The sequence below is a fragment of the Heteronotia binoei genome, chromosome 8 (genome assembly GCF_032191835.1).
Source record: "Heteronotia binoei isolate CCM8104 ecotype False Entrance Well chromosome 8, APGP_CSIRO_Hbin_v1, whole genome shotgun sequence".
Taxonomy (NCBI): domain Eukaryota; kingdom Metazoa; phylum Chordata; class Lepidosauria; order Squamata; family Gekkonidae; genus Heteronotia; species Heteronotia binoei.
The window spans coordinates 61,146,106-61,163,712 of NC_083230.1; the positions used below are offsets into that span (position 1 = coordinate 61,146,106).

At 43.4% G+C, this 17,607-nt stretch overlaps 1 protein-coding gene across 1 annotated transcript in view; it reads left to right on the top strand.

Annotated features, from left to right (window-relative positions):
- The first annotated feature begins 9,346 nt into the window (after positions 1-9,346).
- TMTC2 (transmembrane O-mannosyltransferase targeting cadherins 2) overlaps positions 9,347-17,607 on the top strand; it is a 372,311-nt gene continuing 364,050 nt past the window's right edge. The window contains exon 1 of the mRNA XM_060245144.1: positions 9,347-9,912. Coding sequence (XP_060101127.1) covers positions 9,830-9,912 — 83 coding nt within the window. The 5' untranslated portion in view covers positions 9,347-9,829. The remainder of the gene's footprint in view (positions 9,913-17,607) is intronic.

A 17,607-nucleotide genomic window follows, 5' to 3' on the forward strand; every position in this document is an offset into this window, starting at 1 on the left:
TCGCGGTAGAAGCGGTACCATGGTCAGATCCCCTAGCCCTCAAGGCCCGTATGGAGATGCCACCTCAGAGGCGCACTGTGGGGTGCCTCAGGGAGCAGTTCTCTCCCCAATGTTATTCAATATCTACATGCGCCCCCTTGCCCAGACTGCCCGGAGGTATGGCTCGGGTGCCATCAATATGCAGATGTCACCCAGCTCTATCTGCTAATGGATGGCCGGCCTGACTGCGTCCCAGGGAATCTGGACCAGGCATTGCAAGCCGTGGCAACTTGGCTTAGGCTGAGTGGGTTGAAGTTGAACCCGACGAAGACAGAGGTCCTTTGCGTGGGCTGCGGCGCTCTGGGGAGGGAAATACCTCTCCCGGTTTTTGACGGTGTGCCGCTGAAAGCGGCGCACCAGGTCAAGAGCCTGGGAGTTCTACTGGAGACTTCATTATCAATGGAGGCCCAGGTAGCAGCCACTGCCAAGTCGGCGTTTTTTCATCTGAAGCGGGCAAGGCAGTTGGCCCCTTTCCTAGAGCATAGGGACCTAGCAACAGTGATCCATGCGACGGTCACCTCAAGATTGGATTACTGTAATGCCCTCTACATGGGGCTGCCTCTGTGCCGAACCTGAAAGCTGCAGCTAGTACAGAACGCGGCGGCTAGGCTGTTATTGGGGCTCCCAAAGTGGGAGCACATACAGCCAGGGCTGCGCGGACTGCACTGGCTGCCAGTTACATACCGGGTTCGCTACAAAGTGCTGGTTATTACCTTTAAAGCCCTATATGGCCGAGGACCTGCCTACCTGAGGGACCGTCTTTCTCCATACAAGCCCCAGAGAGCATTGAGGTCAGCGGGGAAGAACAAGCTGGCTATCCCCGGGCCAAAGGAGGCAAAACTGCACAACACCCACACACGGGCCTTCTCTATTGTAGCTCCACACCTATGGAACCAGCTCCCGGAAGAGGTGTGGGCCCTGCGGAGCCTCAACCAATTCCGCAAGGCCTGCAAGACCACCCTTTTTAGGAAGGCCTTTGTGGATTGCTGATTGAAGGATTGATGGATTGACGGGTTCGTCTAAGCGACTTTCGCTTAAGTGACTCTCGCCATCATGCTAACCGACAGAATAGCACCAGAAATGCCTATTGTTATTGCCAATTTATGTTAACTGTAAATTAGAATAGTTTTAAGATTAATGTTGATTTTAAAGTTTTGTATAATTACTGTATGGATATGTTGTTAGCCGCCCTGAGCCTGCCTTGGCGGGGAGGGCGGGATATAAATAAAATTTTATTATTATTATATTATTAAGAATGTCCTTCACTGCCTGAAAGGCAGCGGCTTGCCAGCGACCCCAAACCCATGGAGCCTGTTTGTCCAGAAGCCTATGCAGGGGCTCCACTACTGCCACCTTGTGGGGGAGGAAGGCGTAATAAAAATTTAGGAGGCCAAGGAAAGCTTGTAACTTGTTGATGGGGGGCTGGTGTGTCACAAATAGCCTTTATTTTGTCCTTCGCCAGGTGGGTTCCACTTGCATCCACCATGTAGCCTAAAAAGTCTATCGTGGGGACTCCCAGCATACATTTCTCCCTCTTTACCTTAAGTCCTGCCTCATCGAATTGCTGGAGCGCCACGTGGAGGCGGAAGGCAAATTTTTCTTCTGTGGCCACAGTGATCAGCACATCATCAAAAAATGGCTGGACCCCGGGGATTCCTTTTAAGAGAGAGTCCATTAACTTCTGGAAAATCCCTGGAGCCACGCTGATCCCAAACTGAAGGCACTTGACTTGGAAAGCGCCCCGGTGTGTGATGATGGTCTGAGCCTCCGCTGTGGTGGTGTCCACAGGGAGCTGCTGGTATGCTTGAGCCAAGTCCAGCTTGCCAAAAAATTTGGCGCCTACTAATGAAGCCAGGACATGGCTGATCACTGAGACTGGGTATGTATGGTCCTGCAACACCTTATTAATAGTGCATTTGTAGTTCATACAGATGCGGATGCTGCCATTGGGCTTCACTGGGCTGACAATAGGGGCCTCCCAACATGTTTTGGCTACCAGCTCCAAGGACATGGGGAGTCCAGTATAAGTTCCTAGAGTACCATCAAATACCAACAGAAACTCCCTGCAGATGCTCTGGAAGTCCATACTAGTGGGTGTGTGATGGATTCCGTCACCTGGATCACCAAGGGAGCAAACCAAGCCTGGCCTAACAAGCTACTGAGGTTCCCCTCCGTTACCAACAAGGGAAGGGTCCCTGAGAATATCCAATATTTTATGTTGACCACCCCAGCCCCTAGAACGTCGATCACCTGTTTCTGGAAGTCCCAATTAACGACAGGGGATGGTTGCAACTGGGGTCCCTTCTTCAGGCACAGTTTCTTAAGTGTCTGGGCCAAGATGATAGTATGGGTGGCCCCCAAGTCAATCTCCATTTTACATGGAGTGTCCTTAATAAATACCGTTGTTTTAAGTTTATCTGGGGATGACATGGTAATTTTGCATACCTGTCCTAGTGATGCGGTGAGGCATGGATATCCTCCATGAGAGCGGCCTCGTGGCGCTGGCCATTCTTGCACCGGGGTGTGCTCTCTGGGGTGGGGCGAGTCGATTTTGAACGGCAGACACATGCCAGATGTATCTTCTTTCCACACTGGTGGCAGATGGAGTCCCGGAACTTGAAAGAGTGGTGCTCATGTGGCTCCCCACAGCTGGCACACTCCTGGGCAGGCATAGTCTCGGTCTCACGTGGCAACTGGCGCTTCAAAGCTGCATGGTGGAGCTTGAGAGCATTGTCTCCCCCCGAGTCCTCCAAGTTTGAAGATGAGGATGCGGCTTGATGTGCGGAGGCCATCACACACTCCTTCCACGATTTCTCATATGCGGTCACTTCCTTGATGGACTTGGCGAGGTCAGTGTCATCTTCACCCAGCAGCTTCCGCTGAAGCTTTTCATCTCTCAGGCCAAAGATGAATTGGTCCCTCAGAGCCTCATCCAACTGGAGAAAATCACAGCAGAGTGATAATCGGTGTAAGGCAGCGATGTACTCTCCCATGGACTTGTTGGGTCACTGGCAACGCTCTGAGAAATCGAAGCGGCATGCCAGGACCTTTGGCTGCAGTGCAAAGTGAGGCGTAAGGGCTGTGATGCCTGCTGCCTTGAGCGTGATGGGCGCCATGGGGCCCTGCATCAACTCCAAGGTATTCATGCCACAAGAGCTGAGCACACACAAATAAAGCAGAACACAGTAGAAGATTCCAAACAAAACAATAAAGCAACTGTGTAGCCAAAACAAATCACTTAGTATCGTAAACAAGTTTACTTGAAAAACTTTCTATATAAAAATGTTCTATGCCGTTCAAAGTGCCAAAAGGCACCACATAAATAGTCTTGAAGGCCAAAAACTTGTAAAAAACCACTAAGGTGTGGTCAAACCAAGGCTGTTTCAAACATGAACAGAATGGTGGAAACATGTTCAGAGGATGCTGCAGTACGCTGTGACACAGGCATCCTCTGAACACGTTTCCACCGTTCCGTTCATGTTTGAAACAGCCTTGGCTTGAGCACACCTTAGTAGGTTTTTACAAGTTTTTGGACCTCAAGACTATTTATGTGGTGCCTTTTGGCACTTTGAACTGCATAGGACACTTTTGTATAGAAAGTTTTTCAAGTAAACTTGTTTAAGACAACAAGAGCTGAGCAGCAGTGACTTCTTCTTGGGCCCCATGACCTCATGATAATCTATGTAGTTTTCTAGATGCTCGAGCCAGGTCTTCCATCACTCAGGTTGGCGATGTTGAACTCCAGAATTGTTCCAGGCGTAGCAGCCATTTCATCAGCGATGGCGGTGCAGGCACAGAGCTGTATGCGGATGCAACGGATGCACTGTGGGGTCGGTTGCTGGGCTTGCTCACCAGGATCTCATCGTTGCCACTATAATATAGTGGGTTCCACGCATCGAAGAGGCGAGGTTGTAGTGAACATAGCTCTTTTATTTGCATAGCATCATATAGGGTTGAATTCAAAACTGACTACTGGGCCAACGGGGTCAACTATATATACATTCCAGGTTCCTGTGCTAGCGTCCCCAAGCTTGGGGGTCTGTGATTGGAGCAGGGCAGCAGGGATTTGGATCCTACTGCCCATTGTTCCTGAGTCCCCAAGCTTGGTCCTCCAGGCTCCAATGAGCCAGGCAAGAACTCCATGTAATAGGCACATTACTAATCACATATATAACACATCCTATCTGGAAACCAGCAGTCAGGTTGATAAGAGAATGACAGTAGAATGGACACTTCTAAGCCCATTTACTTCAATGGACCCAGAAAGGTGTAATTCCCAAAAAATATCTTTTAACATTTAAAACTAGGTTTCATCAACAAAGAAACTAGTGATTTCAATTCCTTGTGCCTTGGTGAACCATGCTTTCATTGATGTGATTTGGAACCATGTTTTACAAAATGGGACAGCCAGATGGCTCTCATTTGCATAGACAAAGTGTATTTAAATACAGTATTTTAATCTATTACTATCAAACAGTTATGTACCTCTAAGGAAATGGGAAAAGCTGCATTTTATGTCCCCTGTGCAACCTAGTATTAAAAGGAAGACTTCTTTGTCTCTTGTGCATCTTAGATAAGGTCAGACATTACTGAATATAAAAGTATTTTGACTACAATAAAAAAAAATATGAGCACAGTCTTGCTCTTATTGAAGTCCATAGCAATATTCTTATTTATTTAATAGACCAGGATACTGTCTGTGCTTTGCAAAATCTGCAGTTAGTGCTATGGCAAGATTTGGGTTCAAATATCCAATGAGTTATAAATCTTTTGAATCCTAAAGTTTGAATCCTAAAATCCCCCACAGCATTCTGGAATCTATTAGAATTCATGAGCTTCCATGGGCATGCCATTTTAACTGGGCCCCCTCTCATGTTGAGCCACATTCACCATGGCTTTAAGTAGGCAGTGGTCAGACCTTGGTTCAGGATGAATCTCCAGCTCTGAAACCAAATTTTGTCTCAAATAATCAGTGCAAAAGGTTAAGTCTTGTTGTGACCTCTTTCATGTGTTGGGCCAGTCACAATTTCAGAGAGACCCAATGCAGTCAAAGAAGTGATACAATACTGGGCTGATCCCAATGATGTATCAGCAGCATGAATGTTGAAATACCCCAAAACAATCAGTGTAGGAGTCCCCAGCACTACATTTGACAGAACCTCTGTCAATTGATAGAGGGTGCCTGCTGGGAAACTAGGTGGCTGGTAGACAAGAAGAATGCTCAATCTGTCCTTAGTCCCTAATGTGAGGAGTGTACAGTCAACACCAGTGATAGTTTGCACTGGACGTTTGTACAGTTGAAAGACAATTATCTCATGGTGAAAGGGTATATTGGCAACTGTTTTCATTTAGATAAATGCAACAGGAATTATACCAGTTGCTTTTAGACATGCTATCATAATACCAGTTTATAACAAGGGAGACAAAGTGGACCCATTCAGTTACAGGACAATCAGCCTTTTATCAGTGGCTGGGAAGTTTCATGTTCTGTCCTTTTATTATCGACTCGTAGATTTGTTTAAGACTAATAAAATCCTGGGAAAGGAACAGGCCAAATTTAGGCAAGAGGCTGGTACAGAGGGTCATCTTCTGACATTATAGTTCTTAATCAATAAATACACAATCAAGAGCTGGGGGAGCCTTGCTGCCTTAATGGATCTGAGCCTCCATGGGGGAATGGGCGGAATATAGATAAACAAATAAACTAAACTACCGTGGCTTTTGATATTATACCTTGTGCCCAATTGTGGCACAAGCTAAAACTGAAATCTATTAACATGAGACCTCTGGCTTTGATTGAGATCCTATATGCTTATTCCACTGCACAAGTCTGCTATGGGTAAGATGGACAACTTTCCAACATACATTCCCTACAGCAGGGAGTGTGTCAGGGGTGCATGCTGGTCCCTTTATTATTTAATTGCTATATCGATGATATGATTTCTGCTGTCTCTGCCCAGGGCTGTTATTCTCCATCCATTGCTAATGTTAAAATTTCTATCCTACTTTTAGATGGTTGTGCAATTCTCCTATCAAGAACAATATCAGGATTGTCTTCTCTAATAAAGGTTTTTATCTCTTATTGTCTGGAAGAACGCCTGCTAGCTTACTATCAAAATCCAAAATCATTGTGGGGGTTTTTTGGGGGGGTGGGGTGGGGGTTCATGAACACCACAATTGGAAAATCCATGGTAATGATACTGAGGAGGTCCCCTATTTTAATTACTTAGTGGTCTGGTTTGACATGAGATTAACTTGGTCAGTGCAAGATGTTCATTGTAAAGATTGGCTACAGCAGCATCAAATATTATTTGTCAATTGTTTTATTCATCTGGGGCTCAGTATATTCCAGCTGTCATCAAACTGTTTAATGCCACGCTGCCACACAATGTTTATATGGTATCTGGATTGACATAACAGAGGAGTCTGAGTCAGTTCTTCTTAAATTCCTACATTCCATCTGCAGAATTCCAGGGGTAGGGGCACACCTTAATGCCCTACCTTCTAGAGTTCTGCAAGGGAGATATCTTAAGATACTACTCTGATAGAATATGCAACTGTGGTGCAGTTAGTGTAGACACCCTATAATTATCATGCTCCAAAATATAGATCATATGGAGCAAACATGACGGCTCCTATCAGGCCCCTGAGCAACTGGCTGTCTGCTTCCTTCTCCCTCTCTCTTGCTTCCTTCTGCATCACAGCTAGCTTTGCAAGGCTTGCTCAGTTGCACAGGAGCTATGGAGGAAAACCTCTACTTTCTCCATTGGCTGAGGCTCCCTCCTTGGAGAGGAAGGGAGGGGAAAGGGAGAGTTTGCTTTGCCAGGCTCTCTCAATCACACAGCATAGCTACTGAGCCAAGCCTCTCTTCCTTCTGTTGGCTGAGGCTCCTCCCCCTCCTGGTCCCCTGGGGAAGGAAGGAAAGAGCCAAAGCTTCCTTTGCCTAGTTCTCTGGATCACCTAGGAGATACACAAAGAAAGCATCTTTACTTTAAAAAAAAAAAATCCTTGTGTTTGTCTGTTTTCTTTATAAAGTATATATCTCTGTTACCTAATCTTAAATAGGTACACATATGACTCAGCCCAACATGGCCCAGCCTGACAAGGTCTTATTTATGTCAGATCTGTCCCTCATAACAAATGAGTTTGACACCTTTGATATGGAGACATTACCTCTTTTATTAAAAGATAATAGCAGACCTATCACTCTTTTAGCTGTGAAATTTTATGCATCTATAATAGATTTTTGCAGCCATTCAATGGGTCTAACTTTTTAAATATATTTTAGTAATCTACTTAAAACTAATAAGAAGCAGTATGAGGTACAGCAAGAGGAAGTCTGTAGTAGTTGAAAGTCTCACAAAGGATAATGGCCATGCCTCCTTGGCCAGTTGTGCAGGGCTGGTGGAGGACTGTATAACTAGGGGGTGTTATTTGCGACAGACTCTTCATTCTCCTCCAGCCAAGCCTATGCCAATCACAGAGGCAGTCAGCCTGTATCTCTCCCCATCCTTGACCCCCTTCTCTGCGTTCTTTTCCAGCTCTGGGCTCTCACTCAGTGATGTCCTTGTTTCAATGGGTTCTTGCGCAAAATTGAAAGGGAAAGGCAGGGGGAGAGAGGTGTGCAGGTTTCTGCTTCACTGATCTGGTGTTGTATAATAATAGTGTAGACATGGAGGAAATAGGGGCCGTTTGTTTTGTCAGCTCTCAGGATACTAGTTAGGTTAGACAGGCTGCAAACATCCTTGCCAAAGACTGGCAATCAGTGATAAATCTGACTTTTTCACATAATCCATGGGAGGTAATGTCTCCATGTCAATGGTGTCAAACTCATTTATTATGAGGGACAGATCTGACATAAATAAGTAACTGGTTGGCCACTGTGTGAGACAGGAGGCTGGATTAGATGGACCAGTGGTCTGACCCAGCAGGCCTCTTCTTATATTCTTTGTTTCTCTTTGTTGTACATTATCATTCTATAGAAAAATGCCCAATAAATGATTTTAATTAAACGAATTACAGTTCATTTCTGAAGAAAATAACAGACTAGTGGAATAGAATAATGTTTGTTAGTAGTGCCCACCAAACAGAAGAGGCTGGAGACCTGGATTGTATTGAAGACAGGGCACTCTAATTTACCCTAAATTAACATCTTCCTTATTGAAGACCAGATACTTTTAACATGAAGTCACTCCCTAGAAGCCAGTACAGTCCACTAAGGGCCTTCTCAGTGTTTTAATATAACATGGCACACCCCCACATGTAAAATTACCCACTATGGGTGATGACACATTGAAGTCATCTGAACTAACTGAAAGCAGCAGGGAGGAATTGGTGACATTCAAAGGCAGGCTTCATAAGAGCATTTATAGCGCTGCCTTGAAAAGGCCCTAATGTGCTTAATGCCTGGTGACTCTGGAGGGGATTGTGTTAAATAAAAACGGGGTGTGGGGGGGAAGAGACTTGTTAAAAGCTTCTGGATTTCTCACACACAGCTGGGCATGTTGTGTTCCTGTAGTCTGGCATGCTGTGCTTCTTGAAGAAACACTTTTATTGCAGATGGCTGGTTAACTGAAAGTGGAAAAAAAGCTGGAAAATGCCTCCCCCAAACAAACCTTGTTTTGAGAGATCAATGCTAGGTCTGACTTACTACATCCCGTTAAAGCCATCTGTAAAATGTATTGTTACCCTGCCTTCTAGAAATCACCTGTTTGTGTATTTTATTCTGTAATATACATGGCCTCCCAGTCATTTTCGCTTCCAAAAAGCAATAATTTCAATTCCTCTCAAGGGAGCTGTCTGCACACACCTCCCTTCTGACCACCTGTATTAAAGTTTTTAACATGCAAGCAAAAGCTTGCTTCATAAAGCCGTCCCTTTATGCGGCATTTGAGGGGGATTCTTGTTTTAAATAGGAAAGGGGTTATCCTATAAATATAGGCGGTAGGCAGGCTGAACAATGACAGTGGCAGCAGCTTCAAGTTCCTACCCCCACAAACAGCTCGTCGCGGCGATGTTTCCACCTGACTTGTTCCTGAGCTAGAGGAGCGAGGGTCGGTAGCAAAGCTCGTGCCAATCGAAGAGGCGGCCAGCCTGCGTCTCTCCTCCATCCTTGACCCCGCCCCCCGGTTCTTTTTCAGTCCTGGGCTCTCTCCCAGCGACGATCTACTCGTTTCAGTGGGTTTCTGCTCGAAATTGAAAGGGAAAGGCGGGGGGAGAGAGGCCGCCAGAGCCAGAGAAGCTAGGCGGGAGCAAGAGAAAGGGAGGAGAAAGGGGCGGGCCGAAGAGGGGATGGCACGCAAGCGCGATGGGAGCTTGGAGAGCCCCACGCGGGCGCTCTTAGAGTCTCGACAGTGGCGCTCTCAGTTCGGCTTGCGAAGGGGCCTCCGGGCAGTCAGGTTGTAGAAACGGAGCGAGACGCCCCGGTGTTGGGGACAGGGGTGCAGTTGAGCTCGCTCCAGCCGAGCGGCCTCGCGAGGTAGCGCGCTAGCAGCTCTCCGGTGCCAGCCGCGGCCAGTCATGGGGTAAAGGGAGGGAGCAGAGCGGACGGAACAATAAAAGCGGCTGCCGGCTCCTCCCGCCGCCGACTGACTGCTTGGCCGAGCTCGGGAAGGAAACAGAGCAGCTATGCTGGGCGCTCGGAGGCGCTGACCAAGCGGGCGAGCGGTTGTGGCCGGGGAGCCAAAGTGGAGCGAGACGGCAGGAGGGGAGGTGCGCGGTGGATGCTTTGCGCGGTTGGGGGGCGGCGGCATAGGGAAGAGACGAGGGCGGCAGCAGTGGCGGAGGAGAGATGATCGCGGAGTTGGTGAGCGGCGCCCTGGGGCTCGTCCTGTATCTTAATACTCTCGGCGCGGATTTCTGCTACGATGACAGGTAGGTGGAGGAGTTGGCATTGGCGAGCCGGCGGGCGCGCAAACCCAGCGGCAGCGCGATGCGTTTGCCTCCTGTCTAAGGTGGCTGTGGGAGTGTATTTGTGTGTGAAAAGCAGGCAGCTTGGAAGTTGCGGAGGTCGCACGCAGCGCTCGCAGGGCAATCACTACTAATAGTGTGACATAAATCCCCATCTACCTCCGTTCATCTGCCGCTCACCTGTTGAGGAAGGGTTAATCTGTTTCCCACCAAACCCCGCCTGAATGTCAGATTTGGCAGTTTAACCCTAGTTCGTGCTCTCCCTCTCTTCACCGGTGTGGTTTGAGAAACGTCCTGCAGCGGGACACCAGCAGTTAACAGAACCGTCCCTGCTGTCAACTTAGTTTTGCTTGCACTGGTGCCGCCCGGCAGGCGGAGAGACCAGCGAGTCTCTCCTAATAAAGTTATCGTCCCTAGGTTTTTGATTTTTTAAAATTGTGACCTGCCTTTTTAGTAGCAGGTCCTTAAGTTTGGGGAGCCAGAAATCGTTGTTGGGTAGGGAATAATTCTGACTCTGCATTCTCTCTCTCTGTATCTAACTCCCTTCTATTCTCTCCCTCTCCTGTTACTGCAAAATCTCTCTCTCCTCCCCTTTTTTCTCTTTCTCCCTCTCTTAGTATAGGTCAGGAAGGAGAAAAAAGCCTCTTCATCTGTCCCAGTTGTTTCTTTTTCTGCAAAGATGTGTTTTAGTGTTTCTTTCCTTGTCTGATGAAGTATGCATGCATATGAAAGCTTACATTCTGAATAAAACTTTGTTGGTCTTAAAGGTGCTACTGGACTCTACTTTGCTTTATTGCTTCAGGCCAACAAGGCTGCCCATTTGGATCTTTCCCTTAATAGCAAATTGGTCACTTTCTTGACACATGTGGCTGCAGTCCTAAACACTACAATCTGAGAGTAAATTCTGTTGCACATAGAGGGAGTAGACACATATACTTGTGCTGACAGTATAGCCAAATGGTAGAGACATCCCTAATATGAATCTGATTGTAAGCTTGGCTAGAAATTGCGGTCTAACTTAGATATTTCTCCCTGGAATGTTAGAGGTATGTCCGAGCTTGTTGTAGTTACTGAGCAGTGAGTGAAAGGAACTCTGCACATGTTCTTGTTTGTAGTTATATTCAGAGGGGAGCTCCAGTATGGAAAATAGATTCTGAAGGAAACCCTATAGTTAGCCTTGCCTGAAATGATGCCTTGGAATAGGAGCTGCTGTTTTAATGTTATTCACAGGGACTGGCTGGAAAACCTCATTGGCTGTGTTTAAATGTTTGCATGTTTATGTGTATGCATGGTCCTCTGAAGATCTGCTGGGCAGCGCTTGTGAACACATTTCTTTTGTGTTCCTTGGGCTTGTATGTTCAACATTCCTTTATGCTAATTAGCAAAGAGGAAGCCCCCAGGACTTGAACTTTTATCTTGTATTTGAGTGAGTTTGGGTTGTTAATAAGAGTTGAACTGTGTTGTCAAAGAAACAGCATTGATTTCTAGAGAACGTCAAACTTGGGCTGGTGTCTCTACCAATTCTTTTCCTAAGTGGGCATGTGGTTAGAAATTGCTGAAAAGCTCCATTAGCGATTAAAGAAAATCTCACCTTTTCCCAGTGACTTAATCTGATTACAATTAAAACAGATGCATAATTAAAATATATTAAGGAGAACCTCATGCATGACTGGGCTTATGAGCCACCCTTGGGTGTTGGCATGCTTCATTGATGTTAAACCATCCAAAAAGTGAGCATAGATTTACTTTGACAGCTTTTCATTGGCCCTTCCCTATGTGGATAGTGAATGAATCTCATGGGCTAGGGTGCACTGCCTTTCAGCAGGCTGGCTTTGTATTGATGGGACGCTCCTTGAATTCTCATACAAGGGAGTAATTTGACACTACAGTGTCTTAAAAAGTCCAAGCTGTGATGGCTGTAGATCTACAAATGATACATCAGCAGTTCTGCCTTCATATATCCATTAGGTTACACTGTTGTCAGTAAACAGAATTCAGCTGAGCCTCTGAAGATCTTACTTACTTTTAGATTTTTATGAGGTTGAAGGGAGTCTGAAGCTGAAAGCTAATAGGAGAACAGACTTGCAAAATTAACTATTGTTTGAAAACAAGTTTCAAAGTTTCCAACAGATTCTTAAGGGAAAGTATCTGCAACTACTTTGAGCTTTTTGCCCCATATGATAATTCGTCTGTATTTGGCTTTACTAGTTGTTTAATCTTGATGGATTCCCCCCCCCTTCCTTGACATTGCATTGTACTTGCTATAGTTAGCAGTTACTACTGATTCTCTGTATTGCGCAAATGCCGTTTGTGGTTCCTGTTGTCTCATTTTTTAACAGTGGCGGATTAACAATGAGCAGCCAAAATTGTAAGCTTTCCCCAGGATTATAGGGTGATGCCTTCTCTTCTTCAAGTGTTCAACTATATTGTAACTGCTTTCTAATTAATTAGCGGTGTGTTAATGGTTGTGTAAAGTTGTTTTAATGGTTGTACTCTGCTGTGCATATTTACAGACAAACAGTATAAAGATTTAGAAATCTGATTTATCTCTGGTGCTTATGGTAGATACTTTCTGCTGTTATATACAAATACTGCAATAGCACTGTCTTGTCTAGAAAAAGCCTGGGGACCTGGTTGTTAGGGTGTTCAAATGTTTGAGAATGAGCTATTTTAGGGAGCTTCAGAGTTTGTGCTGGTCTGCAGTAGAAGAGCTAGATTGAAGTCCAGATATCTGACAAAGGGAGCTTTGATTCTTGAAATCAAAAAATCTTGTTGATCCCTAAGGTGCACCTAGACTCAAAGCTAGCTCTATTTTAGGGAGGACAGTAGGTTGTCTGAAGACACAGACTGAGAATTTACTATTCTGTTTTAAATTTGCTGAAGTTGAGTTGTAGTTCAAACAGTGTGGTGTAGTGGTTAGCATGTCAGACTAAAATCTGGAACCCCCCCGATTCAAATCACCACTCTCCCATGGAAGCTTGCTGAGTGACCCGAGGCCAGTCATACAGTTTCCGCCTAACGCTATCTTTCTGAGTCCTTTTGAGGAGACATTGGAGGAAAGGGGAATGGTTTAAGCCAGGGGTGGCCAACGGTAGCTCTCCAGATGTTTTTTTGCCTACAACTCCCATCAGCCCCAGCCATTGGCCATGCTGGCTGGGGCTGATGGGAGTTGTAGGCAAAAAACTTCTGGAGAGCTACGGTTGGCTATCCCTGGTTTAAGCTACTGAGTCCCCATTATGGAGAAAGACCATAATAATAAATAATAAATGAAATTAATATTGTAGATGTAAAAGTCAAGCTTTTTAGTGGTATGACAGAATTGTGTCATCATTAGAAAATGTTATTGACAGTTAATTGTAGACTCTTGGTTTAGGAATGAAAATAATTGTGTGGACAGCATTAAGGTAGATGGCATTTTAACATACAGGTTTGTTTAATTCATTTAATAGCTAAAGACATAACACTTCTTGAATTCAGAAATTCATTGGCATGTGTGATCTGGAAGTATTGATTATGCTCTGCTATAGGTCAGTTAATCAGAGCGTTTTCAATTACTCTGTGAAGAAAGGAGTGATGAAAACTACAAAGCTAATAAATATTTCTCTACACCACTGCAAATCTAAAATAGAACTTCTAGACCTACATTTTAAAATTGCAGAGGCTGGATTATGCTGACCATTGGGATCCTGTTTAGAATGTGACTGCAGAAGTTGTGAGCTGAGCTGGTGAAGTGGAATGTTGCGTTCAAGGTAGAATCATCCTTCATCTCACTGGATCAAAATGGTGCATTTGTGTTTTGTAACAGGAGCAATGCCAGTTTCTTCTGGTTCCTAGACTACCAAATGTGGCATTAATTTAGAGTGTTTTCCTTTTTAATGTAGTGATCAAGATTACTACACTATATAAAGGTGCCTGTAATTGTTTTCTGGATTTTACTAGGTTGTCTAAGAATAAGTGGTGTCATGAAAACTTTCTTACAGCAAAATCAATTTCTTAATGATAAAAAGTAATGGAAAAAATGTGCAAGTTTGGCATAGAATAAAGTTACTTACAGACTTGAGTAATTTGAGGCCAGATATAATTTTCAGAAACAGCTGGATGAATTCTTGCATTTTAGGTCCATATTTATATTTGTGGAAACATTCTCGAAAGCATAATAATAGGAACTAATGAGTATGTGTTTATTTCCTTATTGACTGTACTAAGTGAAACTTGAAGTACTGTCAGTTCAAAGATATGTTGAATTCAAAGAGCATAGTCTGTGTCTCAGGTTCTGAAAATGTCTATTAATTATATAGATGTTGCAAAGCAACTACTCTCTATCCTTTTGTCCCACCAGATTTAATGTAGTTTTATAAAATCTGATGTTTCGAAGTGGCATGAAAGATTAAACAATTTACCAATGGCAACATGATGTATTAAATACTGAGAAAAATAAAATCCCTAGCCTGGATGCTTGGAATGTAAATATGTATGGCAGAAAGGGAGGATTCAGGAACTAGAGGTTTTTGAAGCAAATGTACAAACAGCAAGTTATATTTTGAGTCACTGTGTTGAAAAATGTCCTTTTTCTTTTCAGCCAAGTATTGAACTCAGACTCTTAGAAGATCAGTCTATAAGTTTGAATGGTTATCTTCCATTTCTATGAATAAAACTTTGTTGGTCTTAAAGGTGCCACTGGACTCTTAACTTTGTTCTTAGCAGATCAGTTTCTTAATCTTCAGTCATAACACAAAATACTGTTACTTTGTTTGCACTGTAACTGTTAAAAGGCTGTTGTTTTTTAACTTTGCCACTGATAGTAAAGGTAAAGGTAGTCCCCTGTGCAAGCACCAGTTGTTTCTAACTGTGGGGTGACGTTGCTTTCACGTTTTCATAGCAGGCTATTCACAGGATGGTTTGCCATTGCCACTGATGCTATAGTTGAAATTGTGTAATTTGGTTGGCTGGCCAGCCGATATGTTTAAATACCAGTTATCAGTGTAATAGCAAGGCAAGCTGGTATTGATGCGTAACTAGGGTGTCCAAGATAGTAATGGTCACACATAAGTGAAGTGATCACCTAAAGGTGTTTACACATCCACTGAAGTATTGCCTTCTACTCCCAAATACTTGAGGAAATATATATGTAATGTATAACCTTGGGATGGTAAATTATTCCCATACATTTATGGTTTTTGAGGAACAAAGATCTAATGTAAATGGAATCCTTTAGTGCATCCACATAGTTTCCTATTTTGCACATATTAATCAAAAGCATTAAAATGTTTCCTTAAGTTCGAGACATCCATTTGTGCACTTTGGTAACATGCATTAGAAACCTGGAGGAAAACACTTCAGTCTTTCAGAACATTCAGTGAGTGACTTCAGAGTTGCTGTTTTGTTGTAAAGGAACTTCAGGAACAAAATGGAAAGGGAAAGGGAAAATGGCTGAATTGTAAGTTATTACAATACTCAGAACAACTCCCGCCCCAGGACTCAACAAGAATATTGGTTTCTTATCTCGTTATACATGCCAAATGCACTCAGTCCTCACATATGTGTTTCCACCAAGATAGGCTATACATCCTCTGTATTTTAGTTTAGTTTTTGGAGTAGTATTTTGGAATAGTGATTGCAATGCAATATACTGGAATATATTCCTTGACCCCTAAGAAAAGGAAGCTATTAATTAACTCCATGCTTGAGAGGAGACAAATGGTGTGTAACAACCATGAAGTACACTTTTACAAATCCATCTCCTATTTAGACATATTTATCACCCCAGTTAAATCCAAACAAATGAACTTAGCTTATTGTTGCATATGTCAGAACATCTTTATTAAGTTGTATACTAATTTGCTGTTCACCTGTGTATAGGCATCTCTCTCTCTCTCTCTGAACTGTTAAGCTCCATTCCAGTGTGCCTGAGGAAGTGTGTATGCACATGAAGGCTCACATCTTGAATAAAATTTTGTTGTTCTTAAAGGTGCTACTGGATTCTTTGTCATCTTCCTCTTTATGCCCTCGTTTGGACAAGTACTTTCATTTGTCTGTGCTGAAGGTTTGCAATACACTGAAGTTCAGGTGACTTGACTTTAGTTCCCCATTCATCATTAGGGCTCCATACATTCATGGTTTTATTCTTTAGATTAAGCAAATGAAGATTGAAGCTGAAGGTGTTTTATGCTAAATCAGAACATTGATCCATCAATGTTAGTACTGTCTACTGAGACTGGCTGTGGCTCACAAGAATCTTTCTAATCACCTAAGACCTGATCCTTATTGGAGATACTGGAGATTGAACCTACAGCCTTTTGCATGCTAACCAGATGCTCTGTTACTGAGCCATGGCCCTTTCCATTTCTGTATTGCCAGCAACTAAAGGACAGAATTATTTGTATTTTGCCTTTGATGTGTTACAATAGGAGAGAATTAGAATATATAACATGTATACCTTTCTTTTAACTCTGACAGAGTTTATTAAACATTAAATTATCTAATTTCTTGACAAATTGTATGTTGAGAATTTAGTAATAGGCACATTTATTTAAATGTAAATGTAATATTTATCTATGATGGTGAAGTCTGCCTTTTGCAGAAAGGACCTAGTGTAGCCTTTTAAACAATAAAGATCTCAAGTCACATTTTTACTTTACAATTGTATTTACAAAGTGTGGACCAACTCACGTTTCTAAAATCTGTGTGACAAAATTGTAGGTCAGTAATTTGCTTTTGGTTCTACACATTATAAGCAACAAATGTGTGGCACTAGCCTATGCATACTACAACTGCAGTAAGTGGAGCTTATTCTCAGTCATAGGATTGTAGCTTAATTTTTTTTTTAAACAGGCATTTTCTGAAGCTGTTGCCCTTGTGAAAATTAAAGAGAATCTGTATCGTCAGCAGCTCTCTTAGGGCTTGTCACATGTGATGTGATCTAGCAACTGATAAATACATACCAAAGAATTAGTGTAAATAAATGATCAAAAATTTTATTGCCATCTGTCTATTGTTTGTGTATGACTGTTAATTTCCATGTATTTTCCCCAAGTATTGCTAATGCCATGGATGCTGGCTGATATATACACAACAGGATTTTCCATTTATATTTTTACATTTGAGCTCATATTCTCAAAGAAAAGTGGGTAGGTGGGATCTTTTTCACATGTGACAGACTAGCAGGTGATAAACCAGCATGTGTGGATGATTAAACAGTGTTGTGTATCTTGGTAATATGCTTAAAACAACTATGGCTTAAGTTTTCTGGAGGCATTGAGTGTGGCTTTTGGAAGATCTAAAAGGGGTGGCTTGAACTGTCATCCTTGATTACGGTCAGTAAATTGACCTTATCTAGCCATTTTTTGGCCTTTCAGATTTTGTTTCAGACTTTTGGAACTAGTCAAGTTATTGAAGGCTCCTCTTAGTGAAATTAATGTCATACTGACTTGCAGTTTCAAGAGATAAGGGATGAGATGGAGTCAGGCACAGATGCAGACGAGATCATGGGCCTGGGAGCTTAGACCAAAGACCCAGAGGGAGCTTCACACTCACATATCCAATTCATTAGTGCAAGGAAGCCTGGGTTTGGGTGAGTTGCTTGATTGTGAGTATGTGCTGGCGGAAGAAGTTCGTAGTCATGTATAAAGTGAGACTATTCATTCTACTTTGATACCACCA